Below are 16,227 nucleotides of genomic sequence, written 5' to 3'. Positions count from 1 at the left end.
AAATGTTTAATAAAACACATTTTATTAACAACCTGGAATTTCTTCTAAAATAGACTAAGTGCAGTTTTATTTCCTCTGAATAAAGCAGATATAACTGTTGACGGTTCTACTGGAGGAATAAATGTTATTGTGTCAGAATGAAGGACTGTTCCTGCTCTACCCCCCCCCCGGGGGAAGGCGGCCATGTTGGAAAGCTCGTGGCTGCAGAGCCCGGGTGCATCCAGCAGGGGGCAGGAGTTTATCAGGATCACATTATTTACTGATTTAAATGTTGCTAACATTAGCAGTGATCAGACACAAAGAGCTGAGACGTCGTCTGTTTATTTAAGAGCTCAGACAGAATCAGACGCTTCCTCCTCACGTTTGCTGCTACGACGTCTTCTCCGTCTTCACCTTCATCACGCTCAGGTTCTTCAGGTGTTTGGTTCGGTTCTCCAGGCGGACCACCCACTCCTTCCTCAGCCTGGGGACACAACCAGGCAGTTACAGCAGGAGACCACCTCCTACCACCTGGACCTGGACCTGGACCTGGACCTGGACCTGGACCTGGACCTGGACTCAGGACCAGATCCAGGTCTGCATCAACACCTGGACAAAAGGACGACGTTTTCTCCAGGTGTTGATGAAATAACATCTGAATCCAGTTTAGAACGTTCTAAACGATGTTTTAACCTGATGTGGAGGAGTTCATCCTGTCCAGCTTCTGGTTTTTGTCTTTGCTGAACAGTTTTTATATTTTTGTTGCTGGTTCAAGAAAAATAAAGATCAAATCAAATCAAATCAAAGTTTCACTCTCACAGTTACTACGTAGAAAAGGAAAGAAGAAGAAAGTCCCGATACTCTGCACCACGAAGCTAACGGTGCTGATGCTAACGATGCTGATGCTAACAGTAGTAACCAGACTAGCATATTAGCAGGTTAGCATGTTAGCATATTAGCAGGTTAGCCAGGTCCTCTGCTTATCAGTCACTTATTTAAATGTTGTTGGTCTGATGAGGCGTTCAAGGGTCCAGACTCAGAGTCAGAAATCGACTGTGTCCTCAAAAGGACACAAGGACAGACGTGTGTGTCTGCATGAGACAGTAAATAAACTACAGATGAGGACAGAGACAGTAGAGACGTCCATGTGGAACCTGATCCTGTCCAGCTGTCCTCAACGTCTCTTCATCACCTTCCAGACCAGACTGAGATTATTCCATTTGTTCTCTCAGCTGCTGATAATCCACCTGACCTCAGGGACAGGGACAGAGACAGGGACAGAGACAGAGACAGAGACAGGGACAGGGACAGAGACAGGGACAGGGACAGGGACAGAGACAGAGACAGGAACAGAGACAGAGACAGAGACAGGGACAGGGACAGAGACAGGGACAGGGACAGAGACAGAGACAGGAACAGGAACAGGAACAGGGACAGAGACAGAGACAGAGACAGGGACAGAGACACACAGGGACGGGGACAGAGACAGGGACAGAGACAGAGACAGAGACAGGGACAGGGACAGAGACAGGGACAGGGACAGGGACAGAGACAGAGACAGGAACAGAGACAGAGACAGAGACAGGGACAGGGACAGAGACAGGGACAGGGACAGAGACAGAGACAGGAACAGGAACAGGAACAGGGACAGAGACAGAGACAGAGACAGGGACAGAGACACACAGGGACGGGGACAGAGACAGGGACAGAGACAGGGACAGGGACAGAGAGACACAGGGACAGGGACAGGGACAGACAGGGACAGAGACAGAGACAGAGACAGGAACAGGGACAGAGACACACAGGGACGGGGACAGAGACAGGGACAGAGACAGGGACAGGGACAGAGAGACACAGGGACAGGGACAGACAGGGACAGAGACAGAGACAGAGACAGAGACAGAGACAGAGACAGGGACAGGGACAGAGACAGGGGACAGGGACAGGGACAGAGACAGAGACAGGGACAGAGACAGGGACAGGGACAGAATCAGAAACAGGGACAGAGACAGAGACAGAGACACACAGGGACGGGGACAGAGACAGGGACAGAGACAGGGACGGGGACAGAGACACACAGGGACGGGGACAGAGACAGAGACAGAGACAGGAACAGGGACAGGGACAGAGACACACAGGGACAGGGACAGAGACAGAGACAGAGACAGAGACAGAGACAGAGACAGGGACAGGGACAGAGACAGGGACAGGGACAGAGACAGAGACAGGGACAGAGACAGGGACAGGGACAGAGACAGAGACAGGGACAGGGACAGAGACAGGGACAGGGACAGGGACAGAGACAGAGACAGAGACAGAGACAGGAACAGGAACAGGGACAGAGACAGAGACAGAGACAGGAACAGGAACAGGGACAGAGACAGGGACAGGGACAGAGACAGAGACAGAGACAGGGACAGGGACAGAGACAGAGACAGGGACAGAGACAGGGACAGGGACAGAATCAGAAACAGGGACAGAGACAGAGACAGGGACAGAGACAGGGACAGGGACAGAATCAGAAACAGGGACAGAGACAGAGACAGAGACAGGAACAGGAACAGGGACAGAGACAGGGACAGGGACAGAGACAGAGACAGAGACAGGGACAGGGACAGAGACAGAGACAGGGACAGAGACAGGGACAGGGACAGAATCAGAAACAGGGACAGAGACAGAGACAGAGACACACAGGGACGGGGACAGAGACAGGGACAGAGACAGGGACGGGGACAGAGACACACAGGGACGGGGACAGAGACAGGGACAGAGACAGGGACGGGGACAGAGACACACAGGGACGGGGACAGAGACAGAGACAGAGACAGGAACAGGGACAGGGACAGAGACACACAGGGACGGGGACAGGGACAGAGACAGGGACAGGGACGGGGACAGAGACAGTTGGCCTCAGGATGGACTGGGCTACGTAGCTAATGAACGCGGTAGCTTTGGTTCTAGGACTGAGCCCCAGGTCCAGGTCTCATGATGTCCCCCCGTCTCTATTACTCCGTGTCTCTAATCCTACTCCCGTCCTCATCATGTTCTTCCTAATCCCCCAGATATCTAATTACCACGTACCCCTGAACTCTGCACCCCCCCCCCGTCCCTGTCCCCCCGTCCATGTCCCTTCGTCCATCCCCGTCCCCGTCCCCCCGTCCCTGTCTCTGTCTCCATCCCTGTCCCCCCGTCCCTGTCTCTGTCTCCATCCCCGTCCCTGTCTCTGTCTCCATCCCTGTCCCCCCGTCCATGTCCCTTTCGTCCATGCCCCCCCCCCCACCCCCCGTCCATGTCCACCCCTCCCTGTCCCCCGTCCCCCCGTCCCTCACTAATTGTGTCTGTTATGTGTGACTGGAAAACTGAGCGTTCAGAGACGAGGTGATAATCTCAGAGTGATGAGAGATGGAAGTCGGCAGAAAGTGTTCAGATAAAAATACACACACACACACACACACACACACACACACACACACACACACACACACACACACACACACACACACACACACACACACACACCCAACATGTCAGTCAAGTCAATCCTAATGGACAGTAATGGTCTATGCTGGCAAGTGAAGACTCATTGAGCAAAACTGCTAATGCTAAGTGATCAGTCCTGTTGGATGTTTGGAGTGTGTATTGAATGATTGTGTTGTGTGTGTTGTGTGTGTTGTGGTGTGTTTTTTGTTGTGTTGTTTGTGTTGTTTGTGTTGTGTGGTGTGTTGTGTTGTGTTGTGTGTGTTGTGTTGTGTTGTGTTGTGTGTGTTGTTTTGTTGTTGTGGTTGTGTTGTGTTGTGTGTGTTGTTTTGTGTGTTGTTGTGTTGTGTTGTGTTGTTTGTGTTTGTTGTGTTGTTTGTGTGTTGTGTGTTGGTGTGTGTGTTTGTGTGTGTTTGTGTGTGTGTTGTGTTGTGTGTTGTGGGTTGTGTTGTGTTTTGTGTGTGTGTGGGGTGTGTGTGTGTGTCGTGTTGTGTGTGTTGTGTTGTATGTGTTGTGTGTGTTGTGTTGTTGTGTGTGTGTTGTGTGTGTGTGTTTGTGTGTTGTGTTGTGTGTGTTGTGTTGTTTGTGTTGTGTTGTGTTGTGTTGTGTTGTGTGTTGTGTGTGTTGTGTTGTGTTGTGTTGTGTGTTGTGTTGTGTTGTGGTGTGTTGTTGTGTGTTGTGTTGTGTTGTGTTGTGTTGTGTTGTGTTGTGTTGTGTTGTGTTGTTGTGTTGTGTTGTGTTGTGTTGTGTTGTTGTGTTGTGTGTGTTGTGTTGTGTGTTGTGTTGTGTGTGTGTTGTGTTGTGGTGTGTTGTGTTGTGTGTTGTGTTGTGTTGTGTTGTGTTGTGTTGTGGTGTGTTGTGGTGTGTTGTGGTGTGTTTGAGGCCGGGGTGAGGTCAGGGTACAGTCAGCTGATGTGTCCACTCGTTAGCGAGCGTCCAATCAGGGGGGAGGAGTCCTGGAACGTCCGGGTCCTCGTTGAGAGACGAGTTTGTCCATAACGAGGCGTCTGTTTTTAGAAGCGTTCGTCACATGGAGACAACAACACAGACGTCTGGATTCACCAGGAAACATCTGTCCACATGTGGGTCCAGGTCCAGACCGGGTCCAGACCTGGTCCAGACCGGGTCCAGACCTGGTCCAGACCTGGTCCAGACTGAACCTCTGGCTCCACATCAGCTTTACTGTTTCATGACAAATGTCTGTGATGATTCATAAAACAGGAGCTGAAGCCACTGGCTGTTACTATTGTCAAACCCCATAGATGTATAAACACTAGTTTAAGTCTAGGTCTTATTTAACACATTCTCTTCCTGCAACTATATCATGTTTCATTTTGATCATTATATCATAAACTCTGTCTTTCAGTGGCGTTAATTTAACCATAGTATCATAAATATGTGTCAGACATTTATAATAAACCAAACGGGTTGAAAATCCGCTGAAAATTGTATTGTCAAACCCGCTGTGACGTCACTCATTGGCGTCCTGAGGTGGGCGGAGCCTGCGGTCGCCATGTTGGATGAGTTTTACTCCGCCCACACACGGATCTTCCAAATATGGACGTAGGGGGCTGTGTCAGACCCGCCCACTCAATTCTACCTGTCACTCAAGGACGCTCTTAATTATTATTAATTAAATCTTAATAAAAAAATAAACGTCACCTCCCGTACATTTGTCATTAATAGTGAAATAAACTATTCAGACCAGAAGCGTTTTTTGAACCAGGCTGTAAACGTTTTAACATGCGCCTTCTGGAGCCTCTGGTGGCCACTCGATGAACTGCAGCTTATTTGACTTGTGTGGGCTCATGGATCAGAGCCTGTTACCACCTGGTTCAAGGGTTAGTTGATATTTTTTAATGTTGAGCTCAGTTCATAGACTCTGAATGTTTCATTTCTTCATGTTGATTCAAATCCAACAACTACTTTGTGCAATAACACACGCAACAACTCAGAACTCAGGTTCACTTCACTTATACTTGTACATATTGTTATATATGTTTCCTGAGGCTCTAAACAATTTAAACTATTTATTTATGGATCATGCTGTTGTTCTATTGTGTTACATTCCAGATGAACTTGAATGACAGACGTTGTTGTGTTGTTGTTGTGTTGTGACCTGTTGAGGGCGCTCTGGCTCCTCCTCTTCTCTTCAGTCTCAGCGTGTTGACCCTCATCACTGATCCTCTTCTCCCACAACAACACAACGAACCAGTCGGTTATGGATCAGAGCCACGTTCATCTGCAGCAACACAACAACGACACAATGACACAACGACACAACGATACAACGACACAACGACACAATGACACAACGATACAACGACACACAATGACACAACGACACAACGACACAACGACACAACGACACAATGACACAACGATACAACGACACAACGACACAACAGGAAAGAATCACGTGTCCTTTCATTGTAAAACCTGATTGAGATTTGAGCCCAAATCACTAGAAGAGCGTTACGGCGTGAACGCATCTTCAGGAGATAATCACACAAAGAAGAGGATGTTTTAGCTCAAACTCAGCTCAGAATCAGGATCATTTCAAACTGAATCAAACTGAATCAAACTGAATCAAACTGAAAAGTCTCAGGGCTTAGAGATGAATGAATAAATAGAAACAGAATATTTAATCTAATGTTGATGAATTAAAGGAGTTAGTGGCTGTTATACTGTTATAAATGTCATCGTGCTCTCATTTAAACCTCCATCCTCTTTATTAATGCTCCTCATATAAAGAAGCAGATAAAATAAAAATATGACATCTCATATTATTTATTTATTCAGACAAGACAGCGTCAATAATATATATATATATATATATATATATATGTATAAACTCCACAGGATTAGTTCGATGTGAATTAATCGTGTGGAGTTCGTTCCTACAGATAAAAAGTGTGAAATATGTTGTAGAGGACAAACCTTGAGCAGCTGGAATCTGGTCTCAGTCTGGATCACAGACGTTTACATGTGAAGAGCAGCCACTTAATGGCACTTAACAGCTTTAACAGTCAGGGAGACATGGAGCGCAGAGGAGCAGACATGATGGAGGGAGGAGGAGGAGGAGGGAGGAGGAGGAGGAGGGAGGAGGGAGGGAGGAGGAGGAGGGAGGGATGGATGAGGGAGGCTCAGAGGTGTGAATGAAGTTATTTATAGACGTGTTTTATTGTTGACCGAGCTGAGGTTTCACATCTGATTGGCTTCAGTTCTTCATTCCATCACCTCATGTTTTCAGATTTACACACATGGACGATGACAACAGGTTTAAAAAGCCACAACCAGCATGAGACAAGATCACATTCAGGACAGGACACAAAGAAAACGTCTAATTCTTTTCTCTCTCTCTCTTTTCTGGGATGTTGAGTTTGTCGTTGCAGAAACTGGACTGAAACGTCTTCGTCCTCCTGTAAACACTGTGTTTTTATTTCTTCTTTCTAACAATACACATGATATATTATAACACTTGTACTAAATTAGAACATATTAACTCATCATCTAACACCATTCAGCTGGTTAACTTACCCACCAGAGGGCGCTGTTCATATGGAGACCAACACCACAACATCTGGAAAACTTAGAATAGCATAGACTGTATGTAAATATGGAGCATCTCCTCTAAAGTGAAGCCAAAGCTAGTAGAGCGCCCCCTGGGGGCTGGAGGCTGCAGTATATAGGTCATAAGCTCCACCCCCTCCATATTAGTGGGCGGGACTTGGGCCAAACTAAAACACTATAAAAAAATACATGTCAAATATTATTTATTGAAGGATGTTTTCAGTCATTTCAGGTGGTTAATGTGATGATGATGAAGTGTCAAGTGTTTTGAATAAGTTTCGTTAAGTTTATTTTGCCGCTATAGAAACAGGATGTGACATCACGGCCACCAGCAGTTTTAAAACATTCTTTTTAAAATAAGTTCCTGTATAATCAACATTCCCATATTTACGTGGAGTCGATGGCTCCAGTGATGAACTCTGAGGTCCTCACAGAGATGGATGAACAGACGAACACACTCTAAAGCCTGTAGTAAAGTTCACGGCCTCATTAAAACCAGACACTTCACACACTGATCATGACATCACCAGAAACCAGAACCTCACACACACGGACATGAGGTCGTGATATTAAATAAGTTATAAACAGCAGCCGGAGACGTCTTCGCTCGTTCTGTGGTTTCACTTTAACGAGTGTCAACTTTATTAGTTTATTTATGTCACACGAACCCACAAGTCAGCGACGTCACAACCGGACTGAAAATAACATGGTTAGAGTTTAGAGTCCTCCGCGGTTTGGGTCATGTTTTAAATTTAAAGGTTTATAGGCTGAACAGATTCACCTGTAAACTCACCTGTAAACTCACCTGTAGCTAGCCTCCTAGCCTCCAGCTAACAGCAGCTCCTCCTAGCTTCCAGCTAATAGCAGCTCCTGCTAGCCTCCCAGCTAACAGCAGCTCCTCCTAGCTTCCAGCTAACAGCAGCTCCTGCTAGCCTCCCAGCTAACAGCAGCTCCTGCTAGACTCCCGGCTAACAGCAGCTCCTGCTAGCCTCCCGGCTAACAGCAGCTCCTGCTAGCCTCCACGTGATTACTGAACCCGAGCTTCAGTGTTTCATCAGTAAAATAAATAAGACTCATGACTAAAGAAATAAAATGTCTTAAAAGAATCCAGTAATAATAATCTCAGCTCCTCGTGGTGGAGGATCCAGAGCTTGTTTGTGTTTGACCTGACTCACAGCGCCCTCATGTGGACGAGCAGCAGAACTACAGTAGTATTTATTTGTTGTATTTGAATTCTTCCTGCCTTCTATTTAATGACTTTAATCAACATTAAAACACAACCTAACAGCAGGTATAATGTTATTAGTTATAATATTGATCAGTCTGAATCTGTCCCTGTTTAAATATTCAATAAAGCTCCTGTAGCTCACATGGCTTAATGTCTCATAACAGAAACAAATATAAATTATTATTTATCATATTATAAATGATGAGACTTAAATCATCTGTGGACATATCGTTTAGGTCTATTGTTCTATTGTTTAGACTCATTTATTTTAGAGGCTGAGGTCATGAGCTGGAAATGTCTTTACATTGTGTTCAGAGTCAGATATTTATAGATTTACACTTTAAATAAAAACCAGCTGCTTCAGGTCCCTGACTGGTTCTGGTTCACTTTGACTTTATGACTCACTAACACACTCAGCTTTACTCACTGCAATGCTAAGCTAACAGTCACCAAGCCTATATGCTACCTATCAATGCTAAGTTAACTGCCACCAAGGCTACACGCTACATATCAATGCTACGCTAACAGTCACCAAGTCTATATGCTACCTATCAATGCTAAGCTAGCATTCACCAAGACTACATGCTACATACCAAGCTAACAGTCACCAAGTTCCTTCCATTTATCAATGCTAAGCTAACTGACTAGATGGCTGCATTGTGTTTATTATCTGTAGTAGCACCGTTAAACCACTAGATGGAGGTAAAGGTTCAGACTCTATGAGTCCAGGCTCCATGTGGTTCATAGCTGATGTAGAATCATGAGGACAGACTCTAAAGGAGCCAGAGGATGATAAAAACTAGACCAGGTACATTTGATGTCAGTTGTTTTTGGTTCTGATGAAATATTGAGACAGAAGAAGAAGAAGAAGAAACTTTGAAATGATGACTGAGAAATTCATAGTTTATCTGAGTGTTTTCTCAAGCTAAGGCTAGCTGGTTAGCTTAAGCTACATGGTGCTTGGTATCAATGGAAAGAGCAGCTCCTAGTTACTGATGACAGAGAGTAGCAGAGCGAAGTGTTCAAATTAGTTTCATAGTCTGTTTGAATAAAACAGTTTTTATGGATTTAAACCTGATATTTTTAGAGAGTGAAGTACAAACGTTTATTTTCTTGCAGATCTGTGGAATATTTTTTCTGTGTCTTTCTGACATTATTCAGTTTCTATTTTTATCTCTTTTTTACCTACATGCTGCTCTGGGGTCATATGACTCATCTCAGCTGGTAAAAATAGAAGAAACACAGTCACGGGGTCAGATCACAGCCCAGCGAGCGTCTCAGGGTCGGTAAACAAGACGGAGACAGCGGACGGACGGCAGGACACGCAGGTAAGACACATGTCAATGTCTCAGCTTTGACTGACAGCAGAGGGACAGGAAGGAGTTTGTTAGATGAACCGTGAAGGTGACTCATGGGAAGTAGAGTTCGTTCTTGTCTTTGGTTCATGGTGAAGAAATAAAGAATAAAATAACAGTAACAGGTTTTATATTAGAGATTTATTGTTCACTTCTGTTCTCAGTCTGATTATTTAATTAATCTGAAGTTAATTTATTCAGGTTTTCGCTGATAAAACCTGAGCTACAGTTTAGTTTAAATGTTGTGATGTTGGAGTTATAGAGAAACGCGTATTCATCTCCATCATCAACCATTAAATCAAACACATGATGCTCTTAAACATGGTGATCGGAGGAACATAATGACCCTGATCACCTCCTCCTCCTCCTCCTCCTCCTCCTCCTCAGCAGCAGAGATGGGTCTGGAGAGGAAGGTGGACGTCCCGGTCTACGATCTGTCTCTGATCCGAGGGATCTGGGAGGTCCGGGTGAAGAAGCAGACACAGAGACAGAGGAAGGAACAGGAGAGGGTTGAGAAGAGCGCCCTCGCCAGGTGAGACGAGAGAACACTCACATTCAGATCTCAGGTTCTGGTCACATGAGAAAGAACCTGAGACTGATTCAGATGATTCCTTCTCTACTAATGCTGGTGTTCCTCAGGGCTCTGTATGAGGACCTGTGACAGGAATATGTGGATGATTCTCTAGTGTATGTTCTCGTCTCAGACTTTACCAGGACACATCAGCAGCTTGAAGTCATGACGTCCAGGATGTGTTGGAGTCTGTAAACATCTTCAGTTTGTCCACAGCCAGAACCTTCAGCTCAAAGTTACAGACAGGAACATGAAATACTTGAGTCTGGACTCTAGGAAATGGGCAGTAACCAGTTTGGTTTCTCTCGACTTTAAAAGCAGGTGTCCCACAGGGCTCTGCATGGGGACCTCTCATATTTATACTGATCTCAACCTGCTCCTGTTTAGTGACGTCCTACGTGAACTAAGGTAAAAGTCAGTTTGTGTGCAGGTGGTTTCTACAGCTGATCAAAATAAGATGATTTAACTTGGCTGAGTCACACACAGCTGACTGTTGTTAATCATGAAGTATGAGAGTCCCGGCTCATTTTAGTAATATGAACACACTCGCTGCTATTTATAACCCAGCATGAGCACAGTGGTGGAAGAGGTCGGAGTCTGGCCTGCAGGGAGCAGAAAGGTCACGAGTTTGGATGATCAACGGGAACATCCAGGCGACTGAAACCTGATACGAACGGTGCATTGTGCTGCTGATCCTTCATTAACACGTCTGTCTGCAGGATTGACCAACAGTGGCAATATCGCATCTACTGCAAGAGTCTGAAGACCAGCGACCGCAACCTGCTGCATCATTACCTGGAGAGATCCACGCTGACGGATATACAGCCGTACACAGGTAGATATACAGGTACATATACAGGTATATATACAGATATACAGGTAGATATACAGATAGATATACAGATATACAGGTAGATATACAGATATACAGGTAGATATACAGGTAGATATACAGATATACAGGTAGATATGACAGATATACAGGTAGATATACAGGTAGATACACAGGTACACAGGTAGATATACAGGTAGATATACAGGTACACAGGTAGATATACAGGTAGATATACAGGTACACAGGTAGATATACAGGTAGATATGACAGATATACAGATAGATATACAGATATACAGGTAGATATACAGGTAGGTATACAGATATACAGGTAGATATACAGGTACACAGGTAGATATGACAGATATACAGGTAGATATGACAGATATACAGGTAGATATACAGGTACACAGGTAGATATACAGGTAGATATGACAGATATACAGGTAGATATACAGGTAGATATACAGGTACACAGGTAGATATGACAGATATACAGGTAGATATACAGGTAGATATAGAGGTACACAGGTAGATATGACAGATATACAGGTAGATATACAGGTAGGTATACAGATATACAGGTAGATATACAGGTACACAGGTAGATATGACAGATATACAGGTGTACACAGGTTGAACACTACTGTTTGACATGTGTACCTGTATTTGTTGATGCCGTCATCAGAAGCTGACAAGCACCAGGATCAGGACGTCCAGCAGGACCAGGACCAGAAGGATCCAGACCAGAGCAAACTGATCTTCCAGCTGGATGGAGATCGTTGGACCGTGAGTCAACGTTCTGTTGGTTTCACGTTGTGTAACACTGAGGTGGTAACTGGTCCGTGTGTTGCAGGACTTCCCCAGGGAGCTGCAGTGGATGACCTACCTGAAGGAGTGGCACGTCAGAGGGACAAAGATCCGCCACCTCCCTGAATACCTGCCTCTGTTCACCCAGCTCACCGTCCTGGAGATCCCCAAAAACACCATCAGTCAGCTGCCGCCTGAGATCGGTGAGAAGCTCTCGGTGCTTCAGGGTGGGACGGGTTCAGGTTTGATCATGAACAAACATCCTCTGTCTTCAGGTAAACTGACGGCGCTGAAGGAGCTGAACGTCAGCTACAACCGTCTGTCCAGGGTTCCTCCGGAGCTCGGAAACTGTGAGAACCTGGAGAGACTGGAGCTCACGGGAAACCACAACCTGTCAGAGCTGCCGTTTGAGGTGAGACTGAAGCCAGAGGAGGAGAGGGACTGGTGTACAGGTAAATACAGGTAAATACAGGTAAATACTGGTAAATACAGGTAAATACAGGTAAATATAGGAAGTACAGGTGAATACAGGTGAATACAGAATGTACAGGTAAATACAGGTAAATACAAGTGAATACAGGTAAATACAGGTGAATACAGGTGAATACAGGTAAATACAGGTAAATATAGGAAGTACAGGTAAATACAGGTAAATACAGGTGAATACAGGTAAATACAGGTGGATACAGGTAAATACAGGTGAATACAGATAAATATAGGAATTACAGGTAAATATAGGTGAATACAGATAAATATAGGAAGTACAGGTAAATACAGGATGTACAGGTGGATACAGGTGAATACAGGTAAATACAGGTGAATACAGGTGGATACGGGTAAATACAGGTAAATACAGGTGAATACAGGTGGATACAGGTAAATACTGGTAAATACAGGACATACAGGTGAGAATAGGTAAATGTGTACAGGTGAGTAGAGGTTTGGGTCTTTATGCTAAGCTAATCAGCTGTTTTCTTTAGCTTCCTGTTAAATATGTAGAAGTCGTCTAACAGTGCAGGTGATGTCGCCGCGCTGATTATGTCACTGTGTTACCTGTGTGCAGCTGAGCAGCCTGAAGCAACTGGTTCACCTGGACATCGCAGAGAACAAGTTTGTGTCTATTCCCATCTGTTCTCTGAGGATGAGCAGCCTACAGGTGCTGGACCTGAGCAACAACATGTTAACCGACCTGCCACAGGACATGGACAGGTAGATACACACAGGTGGATACACACAGGTAGATATATACAGGTAGATACACACAGGTAGATACACACAGGTAGATACACACAGGTAGATACAGACAGGTAGATATATACAGGTAGATACACACAGGTGGATACACACAGGTAGATACACACAGGTGGATACACACAGGTAGATATATACAGGTAGATACACACAGGTGGATACACACAGGTAGATATATACAGGTAGATACACACAGGTAGATACACACAGGTAGATACACACAGGTAGATACAGACAGGTAGATATATACAGGTAGATACACACAGGTGGATACACACAGGTAGATACACACAGGTGGATACACACAGGTAGATATATACAGGTAGATATATACAGGTAGATACACACAGGTAGATACACACAGGTAGATATATACAGGTAAATATATACAGGTAGATACACACAGGTAGTATCCATAGTTGTCTCCTTTGTGAACCAATTGAAGTGTGTGTCTTTATGCTAAGCTAGGCTAACCGTGGCTGTTTTCTCCTCAGGTTGGAGCAGCTCGTCTCCCTGTTCGTCCACAGGAATCGTCTAACGTACCTTCCTCACTGTCTCTCCAACATCTCCACGCTCAAGATGATCGTCGTCAGCGGAGACGAACTCACCTGCATCCCGACCAAACTGTGCAGCAACCCTGAGATCAAGTACACAACACGACACAACACAACACGACACGACACAACACGACAAAACACAACACACGACACGACACAACACGACACGACACAACACGACACAACACAACACGACACGACACAACACAACACGACACAACACAACACGACACGACACACACAACACAACACGACACAACACAACACACGACACAACACAACACGACACAACACACACAACACAACACGACACGACACAACACAACACAACACACACGACACAACACAACACAACACACACGACACAACACGACACAACACAACACGACACGACACACACGACACACACGACACAACACGACACAACACAACACGACACGACACAACACGACACGACACGACACACACAACACAACACACAACACAACACAACACACACAACACAACACGACACACACAACACGACACAACACGACACAACACAACACGACAAAACACAACACACAACACAACACAACACGACACGACACAACACGACACGACACAACACGACAAAACACAACACACGACACGACACGACACGACACGACACAACACAACACGACACGACACGACACAACACACAACACAACAAACAAGACAACAAACAGCACATCAATAGCTTTGCCTCTGGTCTCAGGTTCATCCGACTGTACGACAACAAATCAAATGAAGAGAAGAAGAAGAAGAAGGAGGAGGAGGAGAAAGAGAAGGACAAGAGGAGGAGGAGGTGGAAGGAGCAGAGAGAGGAGGAGGTGAAGAAGGACAGCAGAGAGAAGGAGTTCATTGAGGCGTACGTCAGCTCTCTGAAGGACAGAGGTCACAACCTTCATTCATTCATTCATTCATTCATTCATTCATTCATCAGGGAGGAGGAGCTTCTTCTTCTGAACCAGGATTTTATATTTGTCTTTCACAGACACCGTCCCCTACTCCACCACCAAGGTGTCTATCTCCTGTGTGCTATGAGGAGGAGGAGGAGGAGGAGGAGGAGGAGGAGGTTATGAAGAGGAGGAGGAGGAGGAGGAGGTGGAGGAGGAGGAGGAGGAGGTGGAGGAGGAGGTGATGAAGAGGAGGAGGAGGAGGTTATGAAGAGGAGGAGGAGGAGGAGGAGGTGGAGGTTATGAAGAGGAGGAGGAGGAGGAGGAGGTGGAGGTGATGAAGATGTGTCTGTGAGGACGTAGTTTTCAGGTGTTTGATTCGATGCTGCTGCTTTTAATTCTGTGAACAGACGTGAAGACGTGTTCATTTATTTTCAGGTCATCGTTGCTTTTATTTGTTACTTTTATTTGTTACTTTTATTTTTGTGTTGAGATGTAAAAGAAAAAACAAACACAATCTGAGACGGTTCATGTTAGAGAACCCGTAAAAATACTGACCTGGAATCAGTGGACGGGGTTTACGTTAACTCGGTGGCTCCCTCCCCTACTATAAATAGAATAGAACAGAATAGAATAGAATAGAATAGAATAGAATAGAATAGACAGGCAACCCCTGGACTAGACCTGGACCAAGAGTTTCTATGTTCTCCAAAGGTTCTAGTAAAATAGAACCAGGCTCACTCTCCATTTGGAAGAAACCAAAGAACCCACAGTGCTAAGCTAACAGTCACCAAGGCTACATGCTACATATTTATGCTAAGCTAACAGTCACCAAGGCTACATGCTACATATCTATGCTAAGCTAACAGTCACCAAGACTACATGCTACATACCAATGCTAAGCTAACAGTCAACAAGGCTACATGCTACATATCAATGCTAAGCTAACAGTCAACAAGGCTACATGTTACATATCAATGCTAAACCAGCATTCACCAAGACTACATGCTACATACCAATGCTAAGCTAACAGTCACTAAGTTCCTTCCATTTAGCAATGCTAAGCTAACCAGACTCTGATCATGTGACCTGCATCTAAACCAGTTCTTCTCAGGAATCTTTTTCTGAGTCGTTTAAATGAAATAAATTCTGTTGAAAACACAAAGAATCTGCAACATTAAAACATCTGGAGGAAAATAATGAGACACTGAGTTTAAATGAAAACTCAAAAACCCATTTGTATCATTTTAGCTATTTTTTCTCAGGAACTGATCTCAGGTTAAATTCTAATTAACTGAAACTGGAGCTTTAAACTGAGCTGGACGTCTGTTAAATATCACTGAGCGAAGGCTCCTGGAAATAAAGATAAAGGTTTATTTTTCTCTTTTCTTCTGTGTTTTTAAGGTGGTTTTAGAGTGGACGTCTTTTTTTATTACGTTTCATTCCAGACTCTGATTGATGGAGAATAAATTCACTTTATTCCTGATGAAGCCTGAGAAGAGAAACCGGAGCTCATGGTTTTTATGGATCTGTTGCTTTAATGAGATGAAACTAACATGTGTTTTTATATTTAAACTGATTTTTGTGCAGATGTTTTGAGGCTTTGAGTCGTTTGTGGTTTATTCTGATATTTTATTTTTTTCACATTTAATAAAATATTTGTTGGTGAAAA

At 44.7% G+C, this 16,227-nt stretch overlaps 1 protein-coding gene and 1 long non-coding RNA gene across 4 annotated transcripts; one reads left to right on the top strand and one right to left on the bottom strand.

Moving 5' to 3' along the window:
* Positions 1–305: 305 nt before the first annotated feature.
* Positions 306–6,555, bottom strand: LOC125012305. Its single transcript, XR_007113266.1, has 3 exons — positions 6,397–6,555; positions 5,576–5,698; positions 306–463 (listed from the first exon to the last, which is right to left on the bottom strand). It is a non-coding gene; the product is annotated as an uncharacterized LOC125012305 (long non-coding RNA).
* A 2,494-nt stretch (positions 6,556–9,049) lies between these two features.
* lrrc2 (leucine rich repeat containing 2) lies at positions 9,050–14,750 on the top strand. Of its 3 annotated transcripts, none has more exons than XM_047592177.1 (11): positions 9,050–9,065; positions 9,479–9,585; positions 10,000–10,144; positions 10,903–11,018; positions 11,706–11,806; positions 11,874–12,030; positions 12,103–12,239; positions 12,891–13,036; positions 13,573–13,725; positions 14,375–14,553; positions 14,654–14,750. In XM_047592177.1, the coding sequence occupies exons 3-11, from the start codon at positions 10,008–10,010 to the stop codon at positions 14,701–14,703; spliced, it is 1,176 nt and encodes a 391-aa protein (XP_047448133.1). In that variant the 5' UTR covers positions 9,050–9,065; positions 9,479–9,585; positions 10,000–10,007; the 3' UTR covers positions 14,704–14,750. The 3 variants fall into 3 exon arrangements, with proteins under 3 accessions (XP_047448133.1, XP_047448130.1, XP_047448131.1); XM_047592174.1 differs by having other exon boundaries at positions 10,903–11,030; XM_047592175.1 differs by lacking the exon at positions 9,050–9,065 and having other exon boundaries at positions 10,003–10,144; positions 10,903–11,030.
* The last annotated feature ends 1,477 nt before the right edge of the window (positions 14,751–16,227 follow it).

The sequence above is a fragment of the Mugil cephalus genome, chromosome 8 (assembly GCF_022458985.1).
Source record: "Mugil cephalus isolate CIBA_MC_2020 chromosome 8, CIBA_Mcephalus_1.1, whole genome shotgun sequence".
Lineage (NCBI taxonomy): Eukaryota > Metazoa > Chordata > Actinopteri > Mugiliformes > Mugilidae > Mugil > Mugil cephalus.
This window is presented reverse-complemented; position numbering and strand designations above follow the sequence as displayed.